Source organism: Rhamphochromis longiceps, linkage group LG14 (assembly GCF_057381845.1).
Source record: "Rhamphochromis longiceps isolate RC_006_pf linkage group LG14, R_longiceps_female_GT1.1, whole genome shotgun sequence".
Taxonomy (NCBI): Eukaryota; Metazoa; Chordata; class Actinopteri; order Cichliformes; family Cichlidae; genus Rhamphochromis; species Rhamphochromis longiceps.
In genome coordinates, this window is record NC_140570.1 from 42,593,922 (window position 1) to 42,620,359 (window position 26,438).

Consider the following 26,438-nt stretch of genomic DNA (forward strand, 5'->3'; position numbering starts at 1 on the left):
AACCCACTGATAAGGCAGACTTTAAAGTCGCCTGTGGCAGGACACAGTTTACACATCACTGGCTGTCCGTATTCACTTGGCTAGTCTCTCTGAGAGAGATGACTTGGCTGCTGTCAGAGGCCAAGCATCAGACACACACAGACAGGCTCACGCTGGAGCTTGTTGAAGCTTTCCTGAGAGAAATTCTGCCAAAAACATAACTAAAAATGCAGTCTTATGAAAGTAAGGCTTATTTGCCCAGACACCCATAAACCAATCAGCAAAAAGCCTTTCTTGTTAACAAAATCACTATTGCCAGTTTCTTAAATATGAATATTCACAAGTGAATTTTCTACATGGCTGCTGGTATCACAGCAACACATGGACCACTATTCTGAGTCCTGGGTTAATAATAATTGGAATCAATTTAATTTTAATCAATTTAAACACCTTTGTAACCAGTGAGCTAAAAACATGATGGAAAAGCAAAACTTCTAAGAGATCTGTGTCTGTACTATTATGTAGATATCTAAAAATTGGGGCATTGTGGGCTCCAGGAAGTTTCTCCTTCTCCCTCTCTCTCTCACACACACACGCACGCACATACATACAATACCTTAATGCAACTCCTATCTGTGGGGTCAATGGGAGTTGGTTTGGGACGGACCACTCTGATGTCGTCACTGCTGCACTCAAGAACAGACCATAGCTCTAGTACCAGGGCCCGAATAAAGCCTGAGACAGAACACGGAGAAATTTGTTGTACCAAACATTTATTTGAAATAGCAGCAACTAAAATTATTAACAGTGCTTTAATAAATAAACGACTGACTTTGTTATTGTGTCCAATCTTTTAAAGAAATCTGTCTTTGCATTGCTGGCACCGTTTTGATTGGAGGATTTGAATCTCAGGAAGGAAGGAATTTATAATGCCACTCCCTTTGATCCCATTTAATCTCTTCCCTGTTGCACTTTGGCCTGTCAGTAACTACATTTGAATTTTGCAGCTTCTGATTGGCTATACTTTTACAGTGTAAAAGTATAGCCTTTATTGCACATAAAGGCTGGATAAAAACGTTAATGCAATCAAAATGTACGCAGCCCTCGCTGGAAAACTGGGGATACAGTACAGTACATAAATGATGAAGCAAAGACAAAACATTAGTGTCATGGAAGAAGAAATAGTCAGTGCATCACGGGAAGCTCCCAGCAATAAAACCTGCATTTGTATTGACACATAAACCTTAATTTGTGAGCAATTTTCAGTGTATTTCAGTTAAATTAACGAGACAAATATAACAAAAGGGATTTTATACTTAGAAGAAGAATATGAAATTGAAATATTAAACTAAGAAAACTATAAATACTGCAGTTCTAGAGTTACAGATATACAATTAAGCTTTGCATATCAGTGCTGTATAACCCAGGGAATGTACTTTTTTTTTTATAATTGAATAGTAATGGAAATCATGAACTGTTTTTCAGAGGTCATAGATCAAATGAGCAGTAGAGTTTTTCTCACAGAATGGTTCTTTCACATAGAAAGCAGTGTGTGCTGCAGGTTTAGCAAATGGCCCATCATTTGTAAGCTCTGTCTGGACTATATCACTTTTTGAGGTCATCCTTCTTTCTGTCAGTCTGCCCAAAACATCAACGGTATCGGTGAAGACAGAAGACAGTGACACATGGAATAGATGACAAGGATGCTGGACTGGAAGATCAAGTCTCAGACGCATTAGTGTGAGTAAGAGCATTTGGAAACCTGTCAGTTTCTTCGATATTGGCAGGAAATCTTTGACAGTGTTGAAGAGGGACATTAAGACTGCATAACAATATAGTCCAGTGTAATATCTTACTTTTTCGGTATCGTCCTTTAAGAAAGTTTCATTCAGCTCTGTCTTTTGCAACTGTGCTCGAAGCAGTCTGTTCTCCTCCAACAGCCGGTTTATTTCTGCTCTGCCCTGTTGACTGCACACACAGTCCTTCGTCTGCCCTTCAGCTTCCGTGACGCTGTCACTCCCATCACCACTGGATTTGTTACATCCATTTCATATGCTGGTTTGCCTGCAATAATGCCAAATCAAAAGCTACTCAGTCGACATGACGTGGTTCTGCAGCATCACACATTAGCATGTTTTATCTCATTATCTATGACCGCAGCGCATTGAAAAAAAAACCCACTAAAAGCCTTTTAGTTTGGTCCTTTTACAGCATCCTGCCATGCGATTACATTTGTTCCTGACCACCGAGAACACTCACGTTAACTTTTATCGAGTGGAAAAAAAGTTAGCGTGTTTATATTATGCTAACATAGCTGTGTCGCTAGCGGTCACGTAGCACATCATTATATACCAGCTAGCCCAAGTTCAGTAACCCTACAAATGTCACTGCTGTTTAGTTTTCTGTCTTCATTTATGTTGGAAGTGATAAGAAAGCTGTACGTTTTAATTTGTTTCCAAAACCCCGCAGTCAGGACATGCTATATTGTATTTAGATAGAAGCTAGCGAGCTAACTTGCTGCTAACTTCTAACTCATATGTCATAAATTCCATTGTCATGGATGCCTGGATGTTTAACTCAGTTGTTACACCTGGTAGAGCAGAACGCTGATAATTTTATTAAAGATGAAAGACTTAAGACAGTGTTTTAACTCTCAGTAATGCCACAGTGATCATTTGATATATGGACCTGCAGCAGAGTTTAGGCCCAGACACGGCTAGTGACGTCAGACTGAACAATCGGATAGTGATATGAATTACTTTAGAACTCACCGGAGAGAAAATGCCGCGAGCAAACCAACAAAAAGCTGGGGATTGCACGGAACTCGATATCCGCTCGTCTCACCGCTGCAATCCATGCCTGGCGTCTTTGTTTGGTGGATACATGGGATCCCTCACGTTGCCGCCAGGATGGAAAACGATGAAAAGATTAATCCAGTTTCTTGCCTTCACGATCGTGAGCTCTAACGTTGCAACCGACTACACACAGTCACTGCTTTGCTGTGCTTCTGCAGCATATCCAGTAATGGTGACAAATCCTCCAGCGTTGCAATAGGAAGCTGCTCTTAAGCGCAGAAAGAATTGTTTCCAGGGATTTCTATTTGTATCCAGCTTGGCGTGCAGGATCCTTTGTGTAATCTATGCTTACATATGTATTTTACACACAGACAATGTGAAAAATACAACACATTGCTATGGATTGATGCTGAAAGTGCTAATTGCACTAAAAAATTTAGCTGAAAAAATAACACCAACTAAATAGATAAGCATGTCTGTTAACAAAAAAACCCAAACGCTTTACCCAACTGGGGTTTTTCAACTACCTCAGGGACAAAGCTTTACCAAAATCTTCCAACTCAGACCCTGTGACAAGGTCTGTGAAAACCACGTTTTTATGCCTGAAATTCTACAGTACTACACTCCCACCAGATGAGCTCATGCAGCCTGTCACGAACCGGGACATACAACCATGACAAAACAGGAGATGCACACACAATTTATTGTGTTATTAATTTAGATCAACTGTGCTAATATAGTATACCAAAATGAAAACAATAACTCAAATTTCTCATGTACACTTTCTACAGAGGCACCATCGAGAGCATCCTGTCGAGCTGCATCACTGTGTGGTTTGGAGCCTGCAATGCGTCCTGTCATAGAACCCTCCAACGCATAGTGAGAGCTGCAGAGAGGATCATTGGTGTCTCTCTCCCCTCCCTCCAGGACATTTACAGCACCCGTCTCACTAAAAAAGCCCTTTGCATAGCGGCTGATCCCACGCACCCAATGCAAAGCTTCTTCAAGCTGCTGCCGTCAGGGAGGAGACTGCGGAGTCTCCAGGCCAGGACCAGCAGACTGAAGGACAGCTTCATCCATCAGGCTGTCAGGAAGCTTAACTCCCTCCCGATTCTGCCCCCTCTCCCCTCCTCTCCTCCATGGTCTCACTGAACTCTGTCACATACACACACACACACTCACTGGCCTGCACCAGTTACCAGTCACTTTGTGGAGCATTGGACTGCCATTACCTCATAAGACTTTGTTGTTATACTATCTCTAACCGTATATTACTAGATGTCCATTTGCACTATTTGCCTATTTGCACTACTCTGCCTGGTTTACACTCAATGTCATTTACCCATACCTGAATATTGTATATTGTATATTGCATAGCTTTCTTGTTAAATTGTATTGTATTTATTTAAATTTTTACTTTTTAATTATTTTATTTGCATTTTTTAATCACTCTCTTATATTTAAATGTTCATTTGCTATTTCATCTAGGGTTTGAGAGTAACGAAATTTCTATTCTCTGTATGTCCTGTACATGTGGCAGAATTGACAAATAAAGTTGACTTTGACTTTGAGATATTTGAGGTTGTGCTGAAAATAATGGTGCCAAATAAGGCAAGAAAAACATATTTTAAAGGTGAAATATAGAGGTAAAATCAAAAATAGTCAAGAATGGCCAATTATACCCTGGACCACAGAGGGTTAAATTTGAAAACGGTTTTAAAAAAAAACATCCCCATTCTAAAATGTCATGTGACAATCTGATTCATGAAGAGTGATGATGTCACAAGGACATGTGATGATGTCACAAGGACATGTGAGGATGTCACAAGCACATGCCTTTGAGCCTTTGAAGTTTTTCTATAAATAGGGGTCAGGAGCAGCAAGTTTTAGTCAGTTTGTTCGCAGCCTTCAAACGTTCGACCAGAGCTATATTTGAAAGTATTTGTAAACCTCTTCAGAGTCACTGAAATTTTTTTTAAACGTTCTCACCAATTCACTGAGCAAACAAACACATTTCAGTCAAGATGACTTTCACCTCAAATCATCTTGAAATATGTAAAGGGACCCTTTTGGGAGGTCACTACAAGGTCGAGGGTTTCCTTGAAGAAGGGGGCTTTGGTATTGTAACCAAATGTTGCAATACAAAAACCAACAAAGTCGTTGCTATTAAAGTCAACAAGAGCGACCCTGAAATTCTGCAACAGGCGAAAATGGAAATTTACATACTGGAGAAGCTGCGAGGCTTGGATGCAGATAGATGCAACATTGTTAAATGGAATGACTTTTTCATCGACAGTGACCGCATCTGCTTAAATTTTGAACTCCTCGATGAAAGCCTGTGGCAGTACATGCGGTACCGGAGGAACCGGGTTCTCCCAGTAACAGAAATCAGGCCAGTGTTATTTCAGCTCGCAAATGCCCTGTCCCACCTGGGTTCTTTGGGAATAGTGCATGCTGACCTCAAACCTGGAAACATAATGGTTGTGGACCGCTATGAGTGTCCCATCAAAGTCAAACTTACAGACTTTGGTTTTGCATGTCCCGCATCTACAGTGATTCCTGGTGACTGTGTGGGGACGGTTGGTTATAAAGCACCTGAGGTTATGATTGGTAGTCTATTTAATGAAGCAATAGACATGTGGTCCCTGGGGCTGGTAGCTGTGGAGCTTGCTACTGGGTATCCTTTCTACCCTGGGAGAAATGATTATGATGTTTTGAAATTCATCATACAGACCCAGGGACAGCCACCAGATCATGTTTTAGACTCTGGCTTTTACACTGATAACTATTTCATAAAAGACAACTACAACGGACAACACTGGACATTTAAGACCGAAAGACAATTTCAAGATGAGACAGGTTGTCAGTCCAAGGACACTCGATGCATAAAACTTAAGTGCCTCGATGACCTTGAACAACTACTGAAGATAAGGGGGTGTTGGGAAAAAATCCAAAATGTATTTGTCAGCCTAATCAAAGAGATGTTAGCATTGGATCCAAACCAGCGCATAACACCCTCGGAGGTTCTCCACCACCCCTTTTTCAATCCTGGCCTCTCTAAGAGTTCTCCCTGCACTGACATGAGTAGCACAGGGGGACAAAACCTTGTGGTCTCTCAGCAGCCTTCTAGTTGCAAAAGAGAAGAATCACAGAAAATCAGCTGCAGTTCCCAAACCTCAGAAGAATTTTCTCAACAAGAATACGTCAACGCATCAGCCAACACATCCTCCTCTATAGATGATCTTGAAATATCTAAAGGGACCTTTTTGGGAGGTCACTACGAGGTCGAGGGTTTCCTTGGAGAAGGGGGCTTTGGTATTGTAACCAAATGTTGCAATACAAAAACCAACGAATTTGTTGCTATCAAAGTCAACAAAAATAACCCTGAAATTCTGCAACAGGCAAAAATGGAAATTCTCATCCTGGAGCAGCTGCGAGGCTTGGATGCAGATAGATGCAACATTGTTCAATGGAACGACTTTTTCATCGACGGTGACCGCATCTGCTTAAATTTTGAACTCCTTGACCAAAGCCTGTGGGACTACATAGAGGACCCGGAAAACCAGGGTCTCCCCATAAGCGAAATCAGGCCAATTTTACATCAACTCACAAATGCCCTGTCCCACCTGGGTTCTGTGGGAATAGTGCATGCTGACCTCAAACCTGGAAACATAATGGTTGTGGACTGCTATGAGTGTCCCATCAAAGTCAAACTTATAGACTTTGGCATTGCATGTCCCGCATCTACAGTGATTCCTGGTGACTGTGTGGGGACGGTTGGTTATAAAGCACCTGAGGTTATGATTGGTAGTCTATTTAATGAAGCAATAGACATGTGGTCCCTGGGGCTGGTAGCTGTGGAGCTTGCTACTGGGTATCCTTTCTACCCTGGGAGAAATGATTATGATGTTTTGAAATTCATCATACAGACCCAGGGACAGCCACCAGATCATGTTTTAGACTCTGGCTTTTACACTGATAACTATTTCATAAAAGACAACTACAACGGACAACGCTGGACATTTAAGACCGAAAGACAATTTCAAGATGAAACAGATTATCAGTCCAACGACACTCGATCCATAAAACTTAAGTGCCTCGATGACCTTGGACTAATGCTGAGTATAATGTGGGGCTGGGAAAAAATCCAAAATGTATTTGTCAGCCTAATCAAAGAGATGTTAGCATTGGATCCAAACCAGCGCATAACACCCTCGGAGGTTCTCCACCACCCCTTTTTCAATCCTGGCCTCTCTAAGAGTTCTCCCTGCACTGACATGAGTAGCACAGGGGGACAAAACCTTGTGGTCTCTCAGCAGCCTTCTAGTTGCAAAAGAGAAGAATCACAGAAAATCAGCTGCAGTTCCCAATACTCAGAAGAATTTTCTCAACAAGAATACGTCAACGCATCAGCCAACACATCCTCCTCTATAGATGATCTTGAAATATCTAAAGGGACCCTTTTGGGAGGTCACTACGAGGTCGAGGGTTTCCTTGGAGAAGGGGGCTTTGGTATTGTAACCAAATGTTGCAATACAAAAACCAACAAAGTTGTTGCTATTAAAGTCAACAAAAATAACCCTAAAATTCTCCAACAGGCAAAAATGGAAATTCTCATCCTGGAGCAGCTGCGAGGCTTGGATGCAGATAGATGCAACATTGTTCAATGGAACGACTTTTTCATCGACGGTGACCGCATCTGCTTAAATTTTGAACTCCTTGACCAAAGCCTGTGGGACTACATAGAGGACCCGGAAAACCAGGGTCTCCCCATAAGCGAAATCAGGCCAATTTTACATCAACTCACAAATGCCTTGTCCCACCTGGGTTCTTTGGGAATAGTGCATGCTGACCTCAAACCTGGAAACATAATGGTTGTGGACCGCTATGAGTGTCCCATCAAAGTCAAACTTATAGACTTTGGCATTGCATGTCCCGCATCTACAGTGATTCCTGGTGACTGTGTGGGGACGGTTGGTTATAAAGCACCTGAGGTTATGATTGGTAGTCTATTTAATGAAGCAATAGACATGTGGTCCCTGGGGCTGGTAGCTGTGGAGCTTGCTACTGGGTATCCTTTCTACCCTGGGAGAAATGATTATGATGTTTTGAAATTCATCATACAGACCCAGGGACAGCCACCAGATCATGTTTTAGACTCTGGCTTTTACACTGATAACTATTTCATAAAAGACAACTACAACGGACAACACTGGACATTTAAGACCGAAAGACAATTTCAAGATGAAACAGATTATCAGTCCAACGACACTCGATCCATAAAACTTAAGTGCCTCGATGACCTTGGACTAATGCTGAGTATAATGTGGGGCAAGGAAAAAATCCAAAATGTATTTGTCAGCCTAATCAAAGAGATGTTAGCATTGGATCCAAACCAGCGCATAACACCCTCGGAGGTTCTCCACCACCCCTTTTTCAGTCCTGGCCTCTCTAAGAGTTCTCCCTGACATGAGTAGCAAACGGGGACCAAACCTTGTGGTCTCTCAGCAGCCTTCAAAACAGAAAGATCATAGAGAATCAATCTCCAGCATTGCTTCAACCACGGACAAAAATGACAAAAACACAAACAGGGATTGTAAAAAGCCATTAACAGCAGATTACATTGCAAGAATTAATTAAGCTGCTCCAATAATGATCACTTTGGCTTTTTTGTCTTTTTTAATTTTCACTCCCCCCACCCCAACCAGTCGCGACAGATGGCTGTCCCTTTAAGAGCCTGGTTCTGTCGAAGGTTTCTTCCTTTTAGAAGGGAGTTTTTCCTTCCCACTGTCGCTCATTGCTTGCTCATAGGGAATCACTTGATTGTTGAGGTGGCCAAAACTCTAGGGGAACTAGCAATTCTTGTGAAAATTGAAAAGGGAAAAAAAGCCTAAAAACATAAAAACAACTGATGAATATGTTCTTGAACTAAGGCACAATTTTGCTTAAAATCCATTAAGTAATCTCTGTGTCAAGTTCTTACCAATATTCAAAGCGGAGCAGCGGACAACTTACCATTACATCAGTCCTTCAATCAGACATAATTTGATCCAAATTGGAAATAAACTGGATGTTTATTAAATAAACCAGCTTTAAGCATCATCTAATTGTTGTTTGTAACTCTTTTTAAATATAGTGCTAACCTTTAGCCTCCTAGTAGACATACATGTTTTATAAATGGGAAAATCCTCTTTTCTTTAGAAAAGTTAAGCTCTGACCTTGAAGTCAAGGTCCCTGAGATTTAAACCTTACAGAGATTTTTAGTAAATGCTACCATGGTATTAATTAAAAAATTCTACATTGTCTCGTTCTTGAGCTATTGCATTCACAAACTTGGGTGTCCACAGCGCCCCGCCATATACCAGACTCAAAAGATTATGAGGTAGGTGTTTTGTTTTTGTTTGTTTGTTTTTTAAGTTTTTTCATAAAGATTACAACATAAAAATAACACAATTGGGAATATTATTGTCATTTTTGAAAACACTATTTTGATGTTATCTAATGCAGTGCAAAAAATAAATAACTAAATTGATAACTGGCACTGAGTCTTCTGTGTGCACACATTCTGCATCAACACACAGGGAGACACTGAGACTTCAGAAATTTTTCACTGTGTTTGTCTATACAGCCACAACTTTCAGATTTTTCACAAACAAGCAGCATGGATTTTGTCCTCATCATTTCAGCTAGAAGTACTTTATAAGGGGGTCTTTCAAGTGAACATTGAACAGGTACAGGTGCTTGAAATCCTTGAAAATGCTCGTTCAGGAGTTAGGCCTTTTTCATACAATCCCCCCATTTTCAAAGGCTCAAATTGGATTGAACAAGCAAGTTTTTTTGTTAATAATTGACCGTTTGGAGTGTAGAACTCATAGATATCAAATGTTGTTTCCTCCCTTGCGAGGCCTTTACTGTATCTGCCTTCAGTTCTGGTTGCTTTGCACTGTGAAGCTATTTGAAAGTATTTGTCAAAGAACAATGAGCACTAGATATCCACTAGATGGTGTTATAGTAAAACACAAGCATAACCCTCACTTAGACAATTTTACCTGATACACAGTTTGTGACCATGTATTTACTCTTCTGGCACTTTGCCTTCACAATTTTGTATTAATTTCACTACCTTTTGGCATGATCACCTTTTAATTTGTTTCTCACATTTGTGACAAAGACACTGCACTGGAGGCAAACAAGACTGTGTAAATACATTCAGCAAGTTGGATTAGTTTCCAGTTTCTGCTGAATACAAGCAAAAACCAGTCACTTCAGAAAGATGTTCAGAATAAAATCTGTAAAACTGCCAAAGAGCAGCACGTGAAGGTAACCGACATGAAGATAACAACAGGGTAACAAATGCAAGTGAATATGAGCATCTTTTTATTTCGCAGCCTTCCGTAAAGACGCTGAAACACACACTGTAAAAAAAATCCGTAAAAATACAGTACTATCTACTGTATAAACGTGAAGGAATTTTCCGTATTAGTCATTTACAGGTATTTTTCTGTATTTCTCAACTACTGCAATGCATTCTTTCAGGCTTCATCTGGATTTTGGACTCTGAAGTTGGAGAAACTGTCTTCAAATTTCTGTGGTAAGTATTAAAACTCATGTTTCCTTTTATCAAAATAATATTTTTCAAAAGACTCTGCGTTTTTATTTAGAAAGAATTGTTAATTTATTTGTTAACTGGTTTCGGCTGTCTCCAGACAAGTCAGGAATATTTTGCTGACTCATTTTTAAAAAAATAATTGTTATTTAGGTTTAACATGACTTAAGCTTTATTTTAGTTAATGTTAAAATAATTTTTACTGTGATACCACCAGTTTTGCCCTTCAGTGGCTGAACCAGTTTTCATAAATATTATAGTTAGCTGTCTGTGTCTCTCTGGGTATTACACAGCTGTGACTGCTAACTAGCTAATTAGCGAAAGTCAGCGATGTGGATAACTGGGGAAAGTGAGAACTTATGGTCCTAGAAATTATTCTAGGACTCTCATAAGTACTGTATCAATACCCATGTTTTACAGTTGGCTCTACTGTACACTTTAAAGGGTTTCGGGCAAAGTTACACTAACCCTAGTTTAACCCTCAGACCTTCCTGGCTGACGCTAGCAAATGCTAATGTAGCATTAGCTTTTGCTGATGATACTTTAGCAGCACTCTGATTTGGGCTGCTAAAGTAAATACTTTTAGCTAGCTGACCAGCATAGATTATTTCGGTGGTTAACAGACTGTAGTGGTAATATTATTGAAAGTATAGTTTCACCTCACCACATGTCTATTTTGTAGCACATAGAAATGTTTAGTTAATATTTATAGACAGACACATTTTCCCTGTAACTGTGTTTTTACTCCAGCATTTGTTGAAAATGTAATTTATGAAATGTTGAGCAGCATTTCTAGTATGTGGAATACTTTTGTCACCCCACTGTGCAAATATGATTAAATACTAATAATTATTACTAAAAAAAATTCAATAATAAATCAATAATAACTATTTCTTGATTGAACTATAATGTAAGCGCAGTGCTGGTGTGCAGGGGCTTTATATGCCTTGTCTATATCAAGCTTTTAGCCAAATATAAGCAGAGATATTTGTATCTTTCTTAAAAATCCAGATCCTTACAGATTATTTGAGAAATGGTTCAACAGCTATCACTACTTGACTCTAAGTCCTGCAGTGGAAAAATATCCCTTATTTCACCTTTGATCACACACTTTGGTTTTCCAGTGCAGAGCAATGAAAGACTTCACCAAGTGAAAAAAAAGATGAAGATACAAGCTGGTAATGATCCAGAGCAGCTGGTCTCAGGAAATGAAGAAAAACCCTGACCACCTTCTCTACAAACACAAGGTGAGTTTAATGTTGTGGTTGATTTCGTTTTTCAAGGTACCGGTATGTATGTTACTTTAATTATAAACTGCTTTTGTTGCAACAGAATGGTGTTATGTGTATGCAACTACGTGAATTATAATCCTTTGTAGGGCTGTGTGATATGACCAAAATCTCACATCCCAATATAAGACATTTCTCTCCTGATAACGATATATATCACAAAATAGTGCATTTTCTGTAAATTCTGTGATTCTCGGGCAACTCGACTTATGTGAAGTGTTTTCAGTTGGGCGTCGTGTACCTGGAGTCGAGTGTTTTGACCGATGCATGAAACGATACATTTTTAGACATGAGTTTAAACGGCTGCCATTTTCTTTCTGAGTATTTATTTCACGGCGTGCTGCGAGGAAAAGCCTGTTCTAACGTTTGAGTCTAAGGATTATTTTGAGCATTTTCATTAATGAAGTGAATGTAATTCAGTAATCAAAGGTGTTTGGCTATAACTGACTACATGTGTATACTGTATCATAAGTGGACAGACATGGATGTAAACCACACCTTAACCATTTGGCTGAGGCAAAACTACCACAAGGCAGTGATTCTAACTAAAAGGTACTATGGATATTATTACATGTGAACATATAGTTAAATATGACATTTTTTGTTTGTCGGGTGTCCTGTTTGAAGAAAACACTTGGTAGCCACTTGAATGAATGTAAATAAACACATTTACATGAGGGCAACCTGATTTTAAGGAAATAAAAATGCTCAAATTTGAAAGCTTGTGAGTTATTTTGTTCATGTATCAGCTGTTTAGTAGTTTTATGACAAGATGGATGCTGTCATTATATTTTAGTATAGTTTTAGAGTTGAGGAGAATAAAAGAATATTTAACATTAATTGTACCAATGTTGTTGTGTACGAAGCACAAATTAATTTAAGTTTTAATTTATGAATTTTTGAGTACATGGTGTACTAGGTTGTAATTGCATAGAAATGTACGTTCAAGGATATAAAGAACTATATTTAATGAGTTACAGTGAAAAGAAGTGCTTGGAAATAGTAATATAAACAGAAATTTCAAATTTTCTATTTACGGAAAATATCAGTTAATGATACAGAAAATATACTGTGAATAAACGGAATCTTCCGTTTTATAGCTGAAGGAAATGTCCGTAAATAGTACAGAGAGTATACTGTAAATCTACAGAATTTTCCGTTTTATCGTTTACAGAAAAGTCCGTCAAACTTCCGTAAAAAAACAGAAAATGTACTGGCAGAAAATTACCAGGACATTTTCCGTTTTTCTACGGAATATTTTTTTACAGTGTGGTTCTGCCAGAGGTTTCTTCCTGTTAAAAGGGAGTTTTTCCTCTCCACGGTCGCTCATAGGGATCAATTGGGTACAATAACTTTGTTGCTTTTTGGTCCGTCACATTGACCAAAAAGCAACATGTTCTTAATAGAGTGGCAAGTGAGTGTTTTACATTTTCCATCTGTGAACGGTAGCTTCTACTGCTCATTTATTGATTTGGCACCAATTTGGCACAAAATAAAGAAAACTTTAAACGACAACAAATGTTCTCGTCTTTCTTCAAGTCATTTTCAATAAACAAATTCAATAAATCAAATTGCATTCAGTTATTCTTGTATTTCCTCGCGTAATTAGTGGCTATCTAGTCAGTAGCCCAAAGTGCAATATGTTAGCTACTAATAATATCTTTGTATTGTTTTTCTTTGGACCGATGCTCACATCGATGCTTCTGTTTGTTGTTGTGGAAAAATAATTTAAACATCGAAACCAAACCGATTTTCTGAGATTTATTTTAAGAAATTTCAAACCTCTGCAAAGGGATCAATAAAGCCGTCGTGTGGATACAATCTTGTCTATTCAGTGGTTGGGAGTGAAGTTCTCACCTTCATGTAGGCACCAGCGTGATAATTAAGTGTGTCAGCAAGACCAGGTATTTAAGGAGCGGCTGTGGCAGCAGCCAAAGTAACTGCTGTTTCCCTTTCAAGCTTCCTAGTTTTTCCTGGAGTTCAGCCTTCAAGTTGATTCTTCCCTCCCTTAATTCAATTTACTTATTTGTAAGCTACATGTATGCTCACTAACAAAGCTAAATGAGCTAAAGCTAACGGTGCTCTTTAAATTTGAAGAAAATCCAGTTCACTTTCTTTTCTCATCAGTCCTCTCGATTGTGTCTTGTAGCAGGTTTTTGGCTTTAACACATCAAAGATCTGATGGGTTGAGTTGGCCATAAGGCTCGTCAAAGTTTAATAGTGGTGGCTTATTGGGAAAAACAGTCCTGACAAAGTCAATCAGCCCCTCCTCCCAAACATTAATGGATGATGCATGCATGAATACTCAGCAAACATCATCTATAAAAAAGGATCTGTATGTTCTGTATGTTCTGTATGTTCTGAATCACCATAAAGTTGCTAATAGCAAGAACACAACACAGCCGGGGGTCTGCCACTCTTTGTTTATTCAGATCTCTTTTCACACAATACTCTTGTTGCTTCTGAGCCTCTCGTTTTACTAAAGGTTATGATGGAGCAGCAAGACTGAACCAGTGGCTGGATAACATGAGGAGGAAGGAGTGGAGACCTGCACAAACATCATGTCTTTAAAGTGCTCGCTTTAAAACAGAATGCTTTCTAAGAGTGAAAGTTTAAGAAAATCTAACTGTAATATTTAACATGCCTACTCTCCTTTCCCCCTATTTGTACTAATTTAGGGAGCACAGCAGTTGCAGCCATTTTAAGGTTTGTTTTTTGTTTTTTCTCAGGCGAGGTCATCTGTCAGAGGGGCAAGAGGCAATATTTTGGTAAGTACTGACACAGAGGTAAGTGACTCTCCAGGTTTATTAAAGAAGGAATCAGAGTTTGGCAGTGCTGTTAAAAATTCAAAATGATTAAATTTAAAAAATAGAATTTCTTTCATTTCAATATTAGAAAACCAGACTGTTTATATTCAGTGTTATTTATGTCATTTAAATTTAAATGCTCATTTTTGTTTTGTGTGTGTTGTTGACGAGTATTAAGACTAAGACACAGATTATTTTCTGTCCCAAGGAAGGTCGATACGTTGGCCTTTAGCCAAAAGCAGACAGACAACTCTGATCAGCAATTCTTTCAGGTTTGTCTGTTTTGATGATGCTATTAATTGTTATTATCCTTTATCCAGGTAACTTTCAGAGAGGAGCGAAGCCAGCGTGCTCTGTAAACTCTCATTAAAAAAAAGATAAGTACATATTGATTTTATATTATTATGACAGCTCCTCCTCAGTGAACACTTCCTCTAGTTGCTGAAATCATTTACTAATTTTTTTCTTCCCATTTGTCTTTTGTTTTTCAGAGAAAACAGAGAGGAGACAAGGTGACATTAAGACCTAAGACAGGACGGATTGAACCCTTTCTCGTAAAAAGATAAGTATTCACTCTGCTTTTAATCAGAATATTGATAAATATCTAAAATTCTGCTCACCTGGTTGATAAAGTTACTAAAACGATTCCCTCTTTACTGTCATTTGTCCTTTAGAGAGAAGATGAGGAGAGTGAACGTCAGCAAGAATGAACAAAGTGGTAAGTAGTAAATAGTGTTTACGGTTGTTTCTAAAATATCCCAAACATTAAAAAATCGTTGAGGTTTTAACTTTTATTCTTTCTTTTCTGCCTCTTGTTTCTAAATGTCAGGAAAAAGAGCCAAGATGAGAAGAAACTCCACACAGAAGATGTTCCCTCAGTAAAATGGTAAATATATTCATCTTGTTATGACGTTTGCTCACAATAACCAGGAGTGTTCCTGTTGTTCTGAAGTGATTCACTCTCATTTGGTGTTATTTGGTGAAAACAATAAAAAGACCTCTTCAGGTCTTTTTATTGTTTTCTCTCTGCAGAGGAAAGTGATGAGACTGATGAAGAAATACTAAATACAAAGACTGACAAAGGGAACTGAAAAAGTCAAACCAAAACCTATACTGGGGGAAAACTATAGGAAACAGAACTACTGAGGCAAGGAAACACGAGGGGACGGAGATTAACACTCTGACAAGGGACAAAGGGAGACTGACACAATATTTACACACAGGAGGCTGATTATGGGAACTAAGGACACATAGAAACACAGCTGAACCGAATAAGAAATGAACAACAAGTCGAAACAACAGTTCAACAAGTTTCTAAACAGAACAAATAACTTTCAGGATGTTTCAACAATGTGTAAAATGAGTTCTTATCTTTTTTTTGTGAGAGGGCCTTTGATGTTTCTCTTTGGATCCTCCTTCCATCCATTTCTTCAGCTTATCCAATTCAAGATTGGAGCCATCCCAGCTGTTATGGGGCCAGAGGCAGGAGTACAACCTGGACAGGTCAGTCTAACACAGAGAAACAGACAACTATTCACACTCACATTCAACCTAACTGCATCTCTCTGGACTGTGGGATGAAGCTGGAGTACCTGGAGGGAACCACAAAGGTGCCAGGACTGTCTTCTCTCAGGTGACGGCCGTTCACGCTGCTCTGAAGACCCTCAGTTGTCTTTGGATCAAATAACACCAAATGAGAGTGAATCACTTCAGAAACACAGGAACACTCCTGGTTATTGTGAGCAAACGTCATAACAAGATGAATATATTTACCATTTTACTGAGGGAAAATCTTCTGTGTGGAGTTTCTTCGCAGCGTGACTCTTTTTCCTGACTTTTAGAAACAAGAGGCAGAAAAGAAAGAATAGAAGTTAAAACCTCGACGATTTTCAAATATTTTAGGACATTATTTTAGAAACAACCTTAAGCACTATTTACTACTTACCACTTTGTTCAGGCTTGCTGACGTTCGACATGCTTCACTGTATATTATAATCTCAAGCGCTTCCTTGCTGGAGTCGGGCTCCGGATGCTGCTCTCTTCCTCCGGAGCCTTCCTCTTAGCACGCTTTGCCGACATATTTAGAAAACGGCAGAGCACCGAAGTGAGAACTCTGCCGTCCGCGCTGTAGTCTGTTATTCTCCAGCGGTTCGTCATCTCAGTGTCCTCTGTTCGGTAAACAGTGGAGATGACTCTGGTGACGAGGAGGCCGTCGACAGTCAAGGTGCCGACACAGTTCCTCCGATCTGCCTTCAGCACAGCAAGATCCGCTTTCTCTGGAAGAACTGGAGTCAGGAAGCGTGGATGAGAGCTGGAGCCCGCAGGCGGCAGCATCATGCCAGCTGGTGAGTCCGTAGGAGGAGAAGGAGTGGTGTTCTCTCTCTGGCTCTGCCTCACATGGACAAATGGTGTCGTCACCTGGTCCCGGTGGAACAATCCTTTAAAAGGTATGTAAGGAAAGTCCTTGGACCCCGTCACCAGGTTATGGTAAAGAGTGAGGACCAGGTGGGACATGGAGTCCAGTTGGCTGCTGCTCAGTTCACGGTTCCTCAAGTTAATGACGACCATCTGAGGAGCAGTGATTGGACTCACCAGCTCAGCTACGAGAAAGCAAAGCATGCGTGTACGTTAATCATGTGATCACACAAATTAAAGCCTGAATTTAAATTGTCCAGACATGGCTTTACATCATCATAAGCTCTTCCACACACAAACAGTAAGAAGCTCCCAGCAGAACTCATTGTTTATGAAAGCCTTCACCTTTTTTGGTAAAAGTTTTCATGCGGTGTAAGGCTGCATGGACTTTCACTGAGGTTTTAATACGCATTCACATTAAGGAGCAATATCTTCATATTAGTTGAGCACCGATATTTTGAGAATAAAGCAGCTACATTTAGGTGAGAAACCTTCCACCACCTCATTGCAGGCACACACTGTTTCAATCTCAAACTCATCCAGCGACTCTGTGAACTTTTAAAACTCCATTCTCCAGCTTTATAAAATTCACAATCTATGAAACTTTCAGGTATAACTCAGCGCCAGCAGCCCAAACATGTCAACTCAAACCCTCTACATGCAAAAACGGCCGCGCGCTGACGTCAACGTCCTCCAACGCTTTACGTCGTTTCCAGGGCGCGTGCATTCAATTGGTTTTTTTTTCCAGCAATTTAAAAAAAAACATGGCGCCATCTTTATAGTGTACTGGCACATGTTAAAATTGATGTTACTCAAGTATGAAACATCTCATCCTAAACGTTAACACTCATGAAGTCCTACTTCCAAACAATAAAAGACAAAAATCTAAGTTGTATTTGTTTGCTAGCACTCTGACATATTAGCCTGCTGCACTCACCATAGCATTGATCTATCACCTCGTCAATGAAAAGGGAGAGCAGGTGCATCTCGCGACTGAAGTTTGTAGAAGTCATTTTGCAAATCCTTCTTGAAGATTTTCAAACGTTGGCTGTAGTTTGAAAAATCCGAGTTTTCACAGCACTAGTGGGAAAAAGCTCCTGTTTGCGCTCAAACGTGAAACCCGAATTCCAATTTTGCCTCCTGCTTTTATACCTGCACTCAAACACGTCATCATCACCATGACTCCCAGTGGCACCGAAAATCAATTTTATTTATTTAAAATAAAGTTCGTCTAATTATCATAGCTTTTTCAAAAATATGTATATTTCTCATTTTGTTTTACTGTTTTATTCATCCTTTATAAAAAATATGTTGCCAAACTTTGTCGTTTTAATTCTTTAAAAAAATCATTAATTCACCAGTTTACAAAAATGAAGATCGATATCTGAAATTTAAATAAATAAATAAATAATTACAATTGATAATGGATTTTTAGCATTAAAGAATAGTTTTTCAATGCGCTTTAAATGTTATCAGAGCCGATGTTGTGCCAAAAAGTGATCGCAGTCCAAAAAGTGATTTACGGTATTGAAACGTTTGTTTGTGTCATGACATTTGTAAACAGTTGATGTTTAAGGTGCAGTTCACGTGGAAGCCAGAGGAGGGTGGTGTTGTGCGCATAATACAAAGTGATGACGAAACCTAAAAGACGGTGTCATGTCTGCTCCCTGAAGCAATCTCATAACAGTTTCAATCTATTTCAAGCCAGTTAGCACATTTCTGTTATGAAGTTTAATAATTTTTTGGCAGTAAACTTTTAAATCCTTTTATTATGAATATCACATTTTCAGATTTTCAAGAGAGACCAGACCAATAGGGCAGCAGAAATCACAAAAATAAATAAATAAATAAGAGTTTTATAAAGATTAAAACAGTAAAAAAAAAAAGAGAGAGACTGGAATGATTATGATGTATAACACAGAATATGTACAATAACAGAGTCATAAACACACCTAGAAAACACGTGATACTTTTTATTTCATCTATAACCTCTGTGCAAATTTTGTTGACTGCAAAGTGTTTATGAATATGTTTTTAAAAGCTGGTTATCTGACTGTCAGTTAATAGCAATTAAAAAGAAATTTTTATTATTCCTAAATGGAAAAAGTCCATTATGAATTTTTGTTATGAATTTCATTTATCAATCCACCTCCTCACTGCTCTTTCCCGGTGCAGCAGCCAGAGCTGGATCAAGCAGCCAGATGGCTTCTGGAGGAAGACTAACTGCAACAAAGGGTCTCTGGGAGGCTGCTCAGGCACAGCAGCTGAAAAATCAAAGATGAAATAAAAACTGGACCTGATCATGGTGCTGCATGAGACAAAAAGTCTAGATGATAAACCAGTGTATGAATTGGTAACACTGCTTATGATGATCATGTTTAGGTGGAAACTAGCGAGCTAACTTACTGCAAAACTCTAACTCAGTTAAATTGAATAAACTCTGTTTTCATGGATGCCTGGATGTTAAACTTAATTGTTAAACCCGGTAAAACAGCAACGCTGATCATTTTATTAAAGATGAAAGAAGTTAGACCGTTTTTAGCTCTCAGTGATCCCTCAGTGTTCGTTTGACTTTGGGACCTGAAATATGGCAGCTTTTCACTTACACATTTTAAACCACTCATTCATAGAAATAGTTTCCAGTCAAAGATCTGGACAGATCCACCAAGTTCACAGTAGTTTTACAATTTTCTGCAGCGCAGAAAAAAAAACCCCTGAAAACATCACACCTCTGAAGTAACACATTGTGATTCATGTACCGTGGGCCAGGGCTGTGGCATCTAATGTCTGGTTGTCAGTGTCCTTTGGAAAAGCAAGTGATTGTCCTAAAATCAGATGTCCCAGCAGATTGATCTAGTTTGCCAACAACATGAGAGGCTGCTCCTACCTGTCCTAGTGAGCTCGGCATAAATCAGTGACCTCTGACCCTGGAAAAGTGTTGTGATTAGTGGAGAGAGGACAGTGACAGACACTTCCTTTGGTAAATCCAATATGACTGAGATGTCGACCACAGTCAGCTGCAGAGCAAACTGCAGCGACTGCATCACCTGAAAAATAATGAAAAACCCTGAAAAAATATACATTTATGTTTTTGGAATTTATGTCTTCTGTTCAAATAATAATATCATCTTGCCTTTTCATGATAATTGTTATGACTCATTGTCTTACTTTTGGTTGCATCCTGTCAGTCCCTGTGATGAACTGAGCGTGACCTCCTCCTTCCTTGGCCATCCCATTGATGAGAGCAGAGCTGGCCCCTTCCCCAATCCCAAAAGAGAAACACCTGCAATACAACAGCTGTTTTTAAGACACACAGGTTTGGTACGCAGCACATGTCATCATCTTTTTGTTGTTTTACCTGTGAGAACCTGAATTCTCAATCACTTCTTTGGTGTTCCCCACCTCTCCATCAGTAAAGACAAACAGCAAAAGAGGAGAGTTTTTTCATCTACACAAGCAAAAGCTCAACTCTTTGGCAGGTATACAAGTATGCTTTCAGTAATCTGTTTTAGCAAGTAAATCAAACATAACCTGGAGTTTTGCAGAAGCATCCAAAGGCAACATGGTGTTTTACAGTGATATCACTTTAAGTCACTGAGATCACATGAATACAACTCACGGGAAGATGTGTTCACAACGAGACCCCAAACTGTAAAATGTTTGAATAGCAGCCCATTGGTAAACTCTTCAACAGGAGCAGAGGACTGTCCTGAAGGGAAGAGGGAAAAGATGGTGAGGCCACTGTGTGAGAGGAACGATTTGAGGAAAGATTTGAGGAAATATTTTGTAACTCTAACACCACTTTATGAATACTCTGGCACTGCTGGTGCGAGTATTACTCATATTTTCAGATTGATTCACTACCAACACAAACTCTCCACATGAAGCCATTGAACACATCAGAGACATGAAAAGGACAGAAAAATGTCAAGTTTACAGTTTCCAATATATTCCAATACAATTAAATTCCAGGTTGAAGAACTGGGATCTTGAATTTTTATTTGCAAACTAATGACTTCACTTATTTTTCACTCACCCGGCTCAGCAGAGGCCTGTCCTGCCTCCACCACAGCAGTGGGCTGGTGGGCGTCTTTGTAATAAATCAGCAGTTCAACATCTCTGTCAAACTTGTGTCCTGCAGCCAGCTTGACCTGCACACCACAAACACATTCATATTTATTCCTCAGCAACAAGTAACAACCACACACAGCAGACACATCAGCACTCTACCTACCGTGGCCTGGGTTTGATCAGTGTTGAGGTACTGCAGAGGGTCCAGGGAGCAGTTGGACTCTACTTTATGGATTGGACGAGGAGAGGAGACAGAAGAAACATCACTGGACAACCAAAACTATTTTACAGCTATTTTAGTTTAAAACCATAAAAAGTGACAGAAAAGGAATATGTTTGTTTTTGTAAATATGCTCTTGACTTTTATGATCTATGGATGGTATAATGACAAATATCAGTATAATGAGGAAAACATCATTTTTGCCTCTCTCTTTTTTAAACAAACCTTTAAAGTGATATAAGATTTTATGTCAGCGCGAGTTAGTGAGTGTTAAGTAATTATAAACCTCTTTATGATCTAACTTTTTGGAAAAAATAAGGGAAACTCCACATAACATTTTCTTAATTAGTTAAAACCATTTACTGATATAAAGTCATGACGTTTGGCCAGCTTGAAGATGGAGAGAAAGACACTCTTTTTTTATTAATCCTTTATTTATCCAGGTAAAAAAAATCTCATTGAGATTAAAAATCTCATTTCCAAGAGAGACCTGGCATCATGGCAACAAAAGTCACATACCACATCATCTTCTCGTCCTCACAGGAGAAGTCAGATTCCAGTGAGGTTAAAAAGCTACAGAGAAACAGGTCAGTTCTTAAATCGACGTAATGATGAGTCAGAATGTCAGACATTTAAACTCTTCAGACTTTTAATCAGCTGTTGTGTGAGAGATAAACCCTCCAACCAGAGTTTACACATTGCTAAAACACATTGAATGTTAAGGTGTTGCCATGGTAAAATATCTATAGAGGTCAAAAGTTTGACATTTCAGCTTCACTTTTTATCCAGCCTGTGATTTGGTTTTATTTGAATACAAATTTTGGTAAATGGTTAATTAAGACTGATTATGATGAATTGAAAACTTGAAAAATGTAATTAAATAAAAACACTTATAGACATACATGGTTTGCTCTCCCCTTTAAAGTGCACTTTAGTCTTGTTCATTTTCAGCTGCAAACAAACAGAAATGTGAGTAATAAATATTTCATGATCTAATCTGTGCAGACAAAGAAGTTGCTGGTGTTGTGAGGCTGGTGACAGCCCAACATATGTTTGAGGCATTGGAGCAAACAATTTTAAAAAATGTGGATGCCTCTCTGCCCCAAACTATTGCAGCTCGTTGGAGGCTAATTCCTTCCCGAGCTCCAGCTCCTCCTGGAGCTCCAGCCCCTGCTCGAACTCCAGCTCCTCCTCCAGCTCCAGCTCCTCCTCAAACTCCAGCTCCAGAACAAAGGAAACCTCGAAGGGTTGTTAGACACCCTCCAGAGGTGGACTTTAAAGGGCTTATCATGGGGTACCTCCTGTCAATTGACGAAAAGTTAGGGGAGGAGCTTCAGCCAGTCTCTGATCCTTCAGAGACTCTCCAGCTGAGCCTCAGCTTGCTGAGTCAGGACGACTGGTAAAATGATTTTCTACTGTTATCATTAATTATTTTCAATTTAATGTGAGGATGTGAGTTTTAAAACTATTTGATGTTCCTACAGGAAGAAAAAGAAAGAGGGGTTGCGATACATCCGCACCCTGGTGCGGCATCACCAAGAGGAGTTGGAGTTAAACCTCCGTAGAGTTTGCTTGGGGGTGACACAAGAGGTATACCAGCTGTTTTTCTCTACATCTGTCTTTATGCCACCCTCTTCTGTCCATGTTTGCAAGCGTGCCCTGTCTCATGCATCTTTGTAACAAGTTTGATTTCTAACTGCTGAAATTTCCTCTGATTCTTTAGATTAAAAACAATCGCTCTTGTGTCCTGTGCGGCACTGGACACCGTAATATATTTGTGTGTACACCTCAGAGAGAGGATGGACAAAGAAGCTGAATGGACCTGTGAGAGTTTACTCCAGGTGTTTGTAAGGGCAAATGCCAATATGCTCATTCAGCAGCATGCCAAGGAAGCTCTGACCGCTCTGGTTCACGGTTGCAGCCCGAGTCGCTTTCTAAACAGCCTGGTGACTATGGGTTTGAAGTAAGTTCACACCTGTGAAGAGTATCTGTGACCCCAGCATCACAATCAGATCAGGTGAAAATCAAACACACTGAGTGGATTTGTCTGTGTTTCCTTCCTCAGACATAAGAGCGTTCTCGTGAGAGCTGGTGCCGCACTGGGGCTCCTTATAATCAATAAATTCATGGAAGCAGAGAAAGTTCTGTCTGCAGGACGGATTTTCACCAAATGCTTCCTGTTGGCTGTCAGTGAACTGTGTCAGGATGCTTCCTCTGAAGTCAGGTCAGTGTGAACTTTTAACAATTATAGGCTGATATTTCTATTTTGACTTTCTTTTGATAAATTCTCTGCATTTACTTAGAAACTAATGTGCTGATTAAAAATGCTTCTCTCTGCAGAGCTCATGGAAAGGCCATCCTAAAAGACCTGGTCAAACAGAGGAAATTCAGAAAGATGTGGGAAGAAAGCGTCTCGGATAAATCCCGCTGGGAGGTGGAAAGAAGACTCAGAGACGTATTTCAGAAATAACAGACACAGGTAAGCCACACAGCATACATGAGCAGCCTTCAAATTAATAAACCACTTTGAAGGCTGCTCATTTCTGTGTGGTATTTTCAGAAATTTCCCACATCACGTCTGCTTCAGGTAAGTATATATGTCATTTAAATATTTAATATAACATTCACAGTAATTAAATATTTAAAATGCACAAAAAACACTCACTTATCCACCAACCGGTCGAAGCAGATGGCCGCCCTCCCTGAGCCTGGTTCTGCCAGAGGTTTCTTCCTGTTAAAAGGGAGTTTTTCCTCTCCACGGTCGCTCATAGGGATCAATTGGGTACAATAACTTTGTTGCTTTTTGGTCCGTCACATTGACCAAAAAGCAACATGTTCTTAATAGAGTGGCAAGTGAGTGTTTTACATTTTCCATCTGTGAACGGTAGCTTCTACTGCTCATTTATTGATTTGGCACCAATTTGGCACAAAATAAAGAAAACTATAAACGACAACAAATGTTCTCGTCTTTCTTCAAGTCATTTTCAATAAACAAATTCAATAAATCAAATTGCATTCAGTTATTCTTGTATTTCCTCGCGTAATTAGTGGCTATCTAGTCAGTAGCCCAAAGTGCAATATGTTAGCTACTAATAATATCTTTGTATTGTTTTTCTTTGGACCGATGCTCACATCGATGCTTCTGTTTGTTGTTGTGGAAAAATAATTTAAACATCGAAACCAAACCGATTTTCTGAGATTTATTTTAAGAAATTTCAAACCTCTGCAAAGGGATCAATAAAGCCGTCGTGTGGATACAATCTTGTCTATTCAGTGGTTGGGAGTGAAGTTCTCACCTTCATGTAGGCACCAGCTTGATAATTAAGTGTGTCAGCAAGACCAGGTATTTAAGGAGCGGCTGTGGCAGCAGCCAAAGTAACTGCTGTTTCCCTTTCAAGCTTCCTAGTTTTTCCTGGAGTTCAGCCTTCAAGTTGATTCTTCCCTCCCTTAATTCAATTTACTTATTTGTAAGCTACATGTATGCTCACTAACAAAGCTAAATGAGCTAAAGCTAACGGTGCTCTTTAAATTTGAAGAAAATCCAGTTCACTTTCTTTTCTCATCAGTCCTCTCGATTGTGTCTTGTAGCAGGTTTTTGGCTTTAACACATCAAAGATCTGATGGGTTGAGTTGGCCATAAGGCTCGTCAAAGTTTAATAGTGGTGGCTTATTGGGAAAAACAGTCCTGACAAAGTCAATCAGCCCCTCCTCCCAAACATTAATGGATGATGCATGCATGAATACTCAGCAAACATCATCTATAAAAAAGGATCTGTATGTTCTGTATGTTCTGTATGTTCTGAATCACCATAAAGTTGCTAATAGCAAGAACACAACACAGCCGGGGGTCTGCCACTCTTTGTTTATTCAGATCTCTTTTCACACAATACTCTTGTTGCTTCTGAGCCTCTCGTTTTACTAAAGGTTATGATGGAGCAGCAAGACTGAACCAGTGGCTGGATAACATGAGGAGGAAGGAGTGGAGACCTGCACAAACATCATGTCTTTAAAGTGCTCGCTTTAAAACAGAATGCTTTCTAAGAGTGAAAGTTTAAGAAAATCTAACTGTAATATTTAACATGCCTACTCTCCTTTCCCCCTATTTGTACTAATTTAGGGAGCACAGCAGTTGCAGCCATTTTAAGGTTTGTTTTTTGTTTTTTCTCAGGCGAGGTCATCTGTCAGAGGGGCAAGAGGCAATATTTTGGTAAGTACTGACACAGAGGTAAGTGACTCTCCAGGTTTATTAAAGAAGGAATCAGAGTTTGGCAGTGCTGTTAAAAATTCAAAATGATTAAATTTAAAAAATAGAATTTCTTTCATTTCAATATTAGAAAACCAGACTGTTTATATTCAGTGTTATTTATGTCATTTAAATTTAAATGCTCATTTTTGTTTTGTGTGTGTTGTTGACGAGTATTAAGACTAAGACACAGATTATTTTCTGTCCCAAGGAAGGTCGATACGTTGGCCTTTAGCCAAAAGCAGACTCAATAAAAAAAGATATTTTCACGGGAATACAAAGTTTCGTTTGTTACAGGAATCTTAATCACATGAACGTGGGTGAGAAACACTGGCAAGGACTCCAGTGTAACAGAGGGAGAGCTTGGTTAATAATGGGCAGGACACACTGGGAGCAAAGGTGAAGCACAACAACAGATTTTGTTACTTGTCTATGAGCTCCTGGAGTAAACCAATGTGCCAGGTTGGGGAAGTTTCACTCTTGGTGTTTCTAATTTATATGCAATTGACTGAAGCATATACATATTGAATTATTCATAGGACTTTGTACAAAATATAAATGTCTTCCATGTGTTATATTGTGGTTTGATGTTTGCATATGTGGATGTTTTGTTCCTCGTTTGGTTTGCTTCCCCCAGACTTGGGCTATTCCAGATGCTCACCTGAATGATAGAGAATAAAAAGAAGCCAGTTGCTGTTACAGGGGTTGGGTTCTTTGGTGTGTTTTGGTGGGTACACTCATGCTTTCATTAATAAAGATTACTAGATGATAAATATTTTTGCAGCCTCGTGCCATTTTGTTTGAACCTATACGTGACTGCTGGCCAAACTGATATAAATAGTAAGTGAAGTAAATAAACTGCCTGTGGCTTCTCAGGAAGTCCTGCATTTGGGTCCTGTTATTCACTCAAACCTGACAATAACACATCACCCTGTTTTATCCACAACTGTAAATTTTCGGAGACATCCTGTTACATTTACTGAGATCAGCAACAGACTTGCTGAATTCAAACC

General features: G+C 39.3%; 3 protein-coding genes and 1 pseudogene across 5 annotated transcripts; 2 read left to right on the top strand and 2 right to left on the bottom strand.

Annotated features, from left to right (window-relative positions):
- Window positions 1-4,798: 4,798 nt before the first annotated feature.
- Window positions 4,799-8,242, top strand: LOC146654898 (uncharacterized). The gene has a single exon (XM_085429349.1). It carries the CDS (start codon window positions 4,799-4,801, stop codon window positions 8,240-8,242), a length of 3,444 nt encoding a protein of 1,147 aa, XP_085285475.1.
- Window positions 8,243-16,465: 8,223 nt separating this feature from the next.
- LOC146654899 (uncharacterized) lies at window positions 16,466-17,904 on the bottom strand. Its single transcript, XM_085429122.1, has 2 exons — window positions 17,829-17,904; window positions 16,466-17,076 (listed from the first exon to the last, which is right to left on the bottom strand). Exons 1-2 carry the CDS (start codon window positions 17,902-17,904, stop codon window positions 16,466-16,468), a joined length of 687 nt encoding a protein of 228 aa, XP_085285248.1.
- Window positions 17,905-19,031: 1,127 nt separating this feature from the next.
- Window positions 19,032-21,709, bottom strand: LOC146654900 (von Willebrand factor A domain-containing protein 5A-like; annotated as a pseudogene).
- Window positions 21,710-21,948: 239 nt separating this feature from the next.
- On the top strand, window positions 21,949-26,378 carry LOC146654901 (TOG array regulator of axonemal microtubules protein 2-like). Of its 3 annotated transcripts, XM_085380256.1 has the most exons (6): window positions 21,949-22,581; window positions 22,667-22,772; window positions 22,906-23,145; window positions 23,248-23,406; window positions 23,523-23,661; window positions 23,743-26,378. In XM_085380256.1, exons 3-5 carry the CDS (start codon window positions 22,982-22,984, stop codon window positions 23,650-23,652), a joined length of 453 nt encoding a protein of 150 aa, XP_085236382.1. In that variant the 5' UTR covers window positions 21,949-22,581; window positions 22,667-22,772; window positions 22,906-22,981; the 3' UTR covers window positions 23,653-23,661; window positions 23,743-26,378. The 3 variants fall into 3 exon arrangements, with proteins under 3 accessions (XP_085236382.1, XP_085236381.1, XP_085236380.1); XM_085380255.1 differs by having other exon boundaries at window positions 23,523-26,378; XM_085380254.1 differs by lacking the exons at window positions 23,248-23,406; window positions 23,523-23,661; window positions 23,743-26,378.
- The last annotated feature ends 60 nt before the right edge of the window (window positions 26,379-26,438 follow it).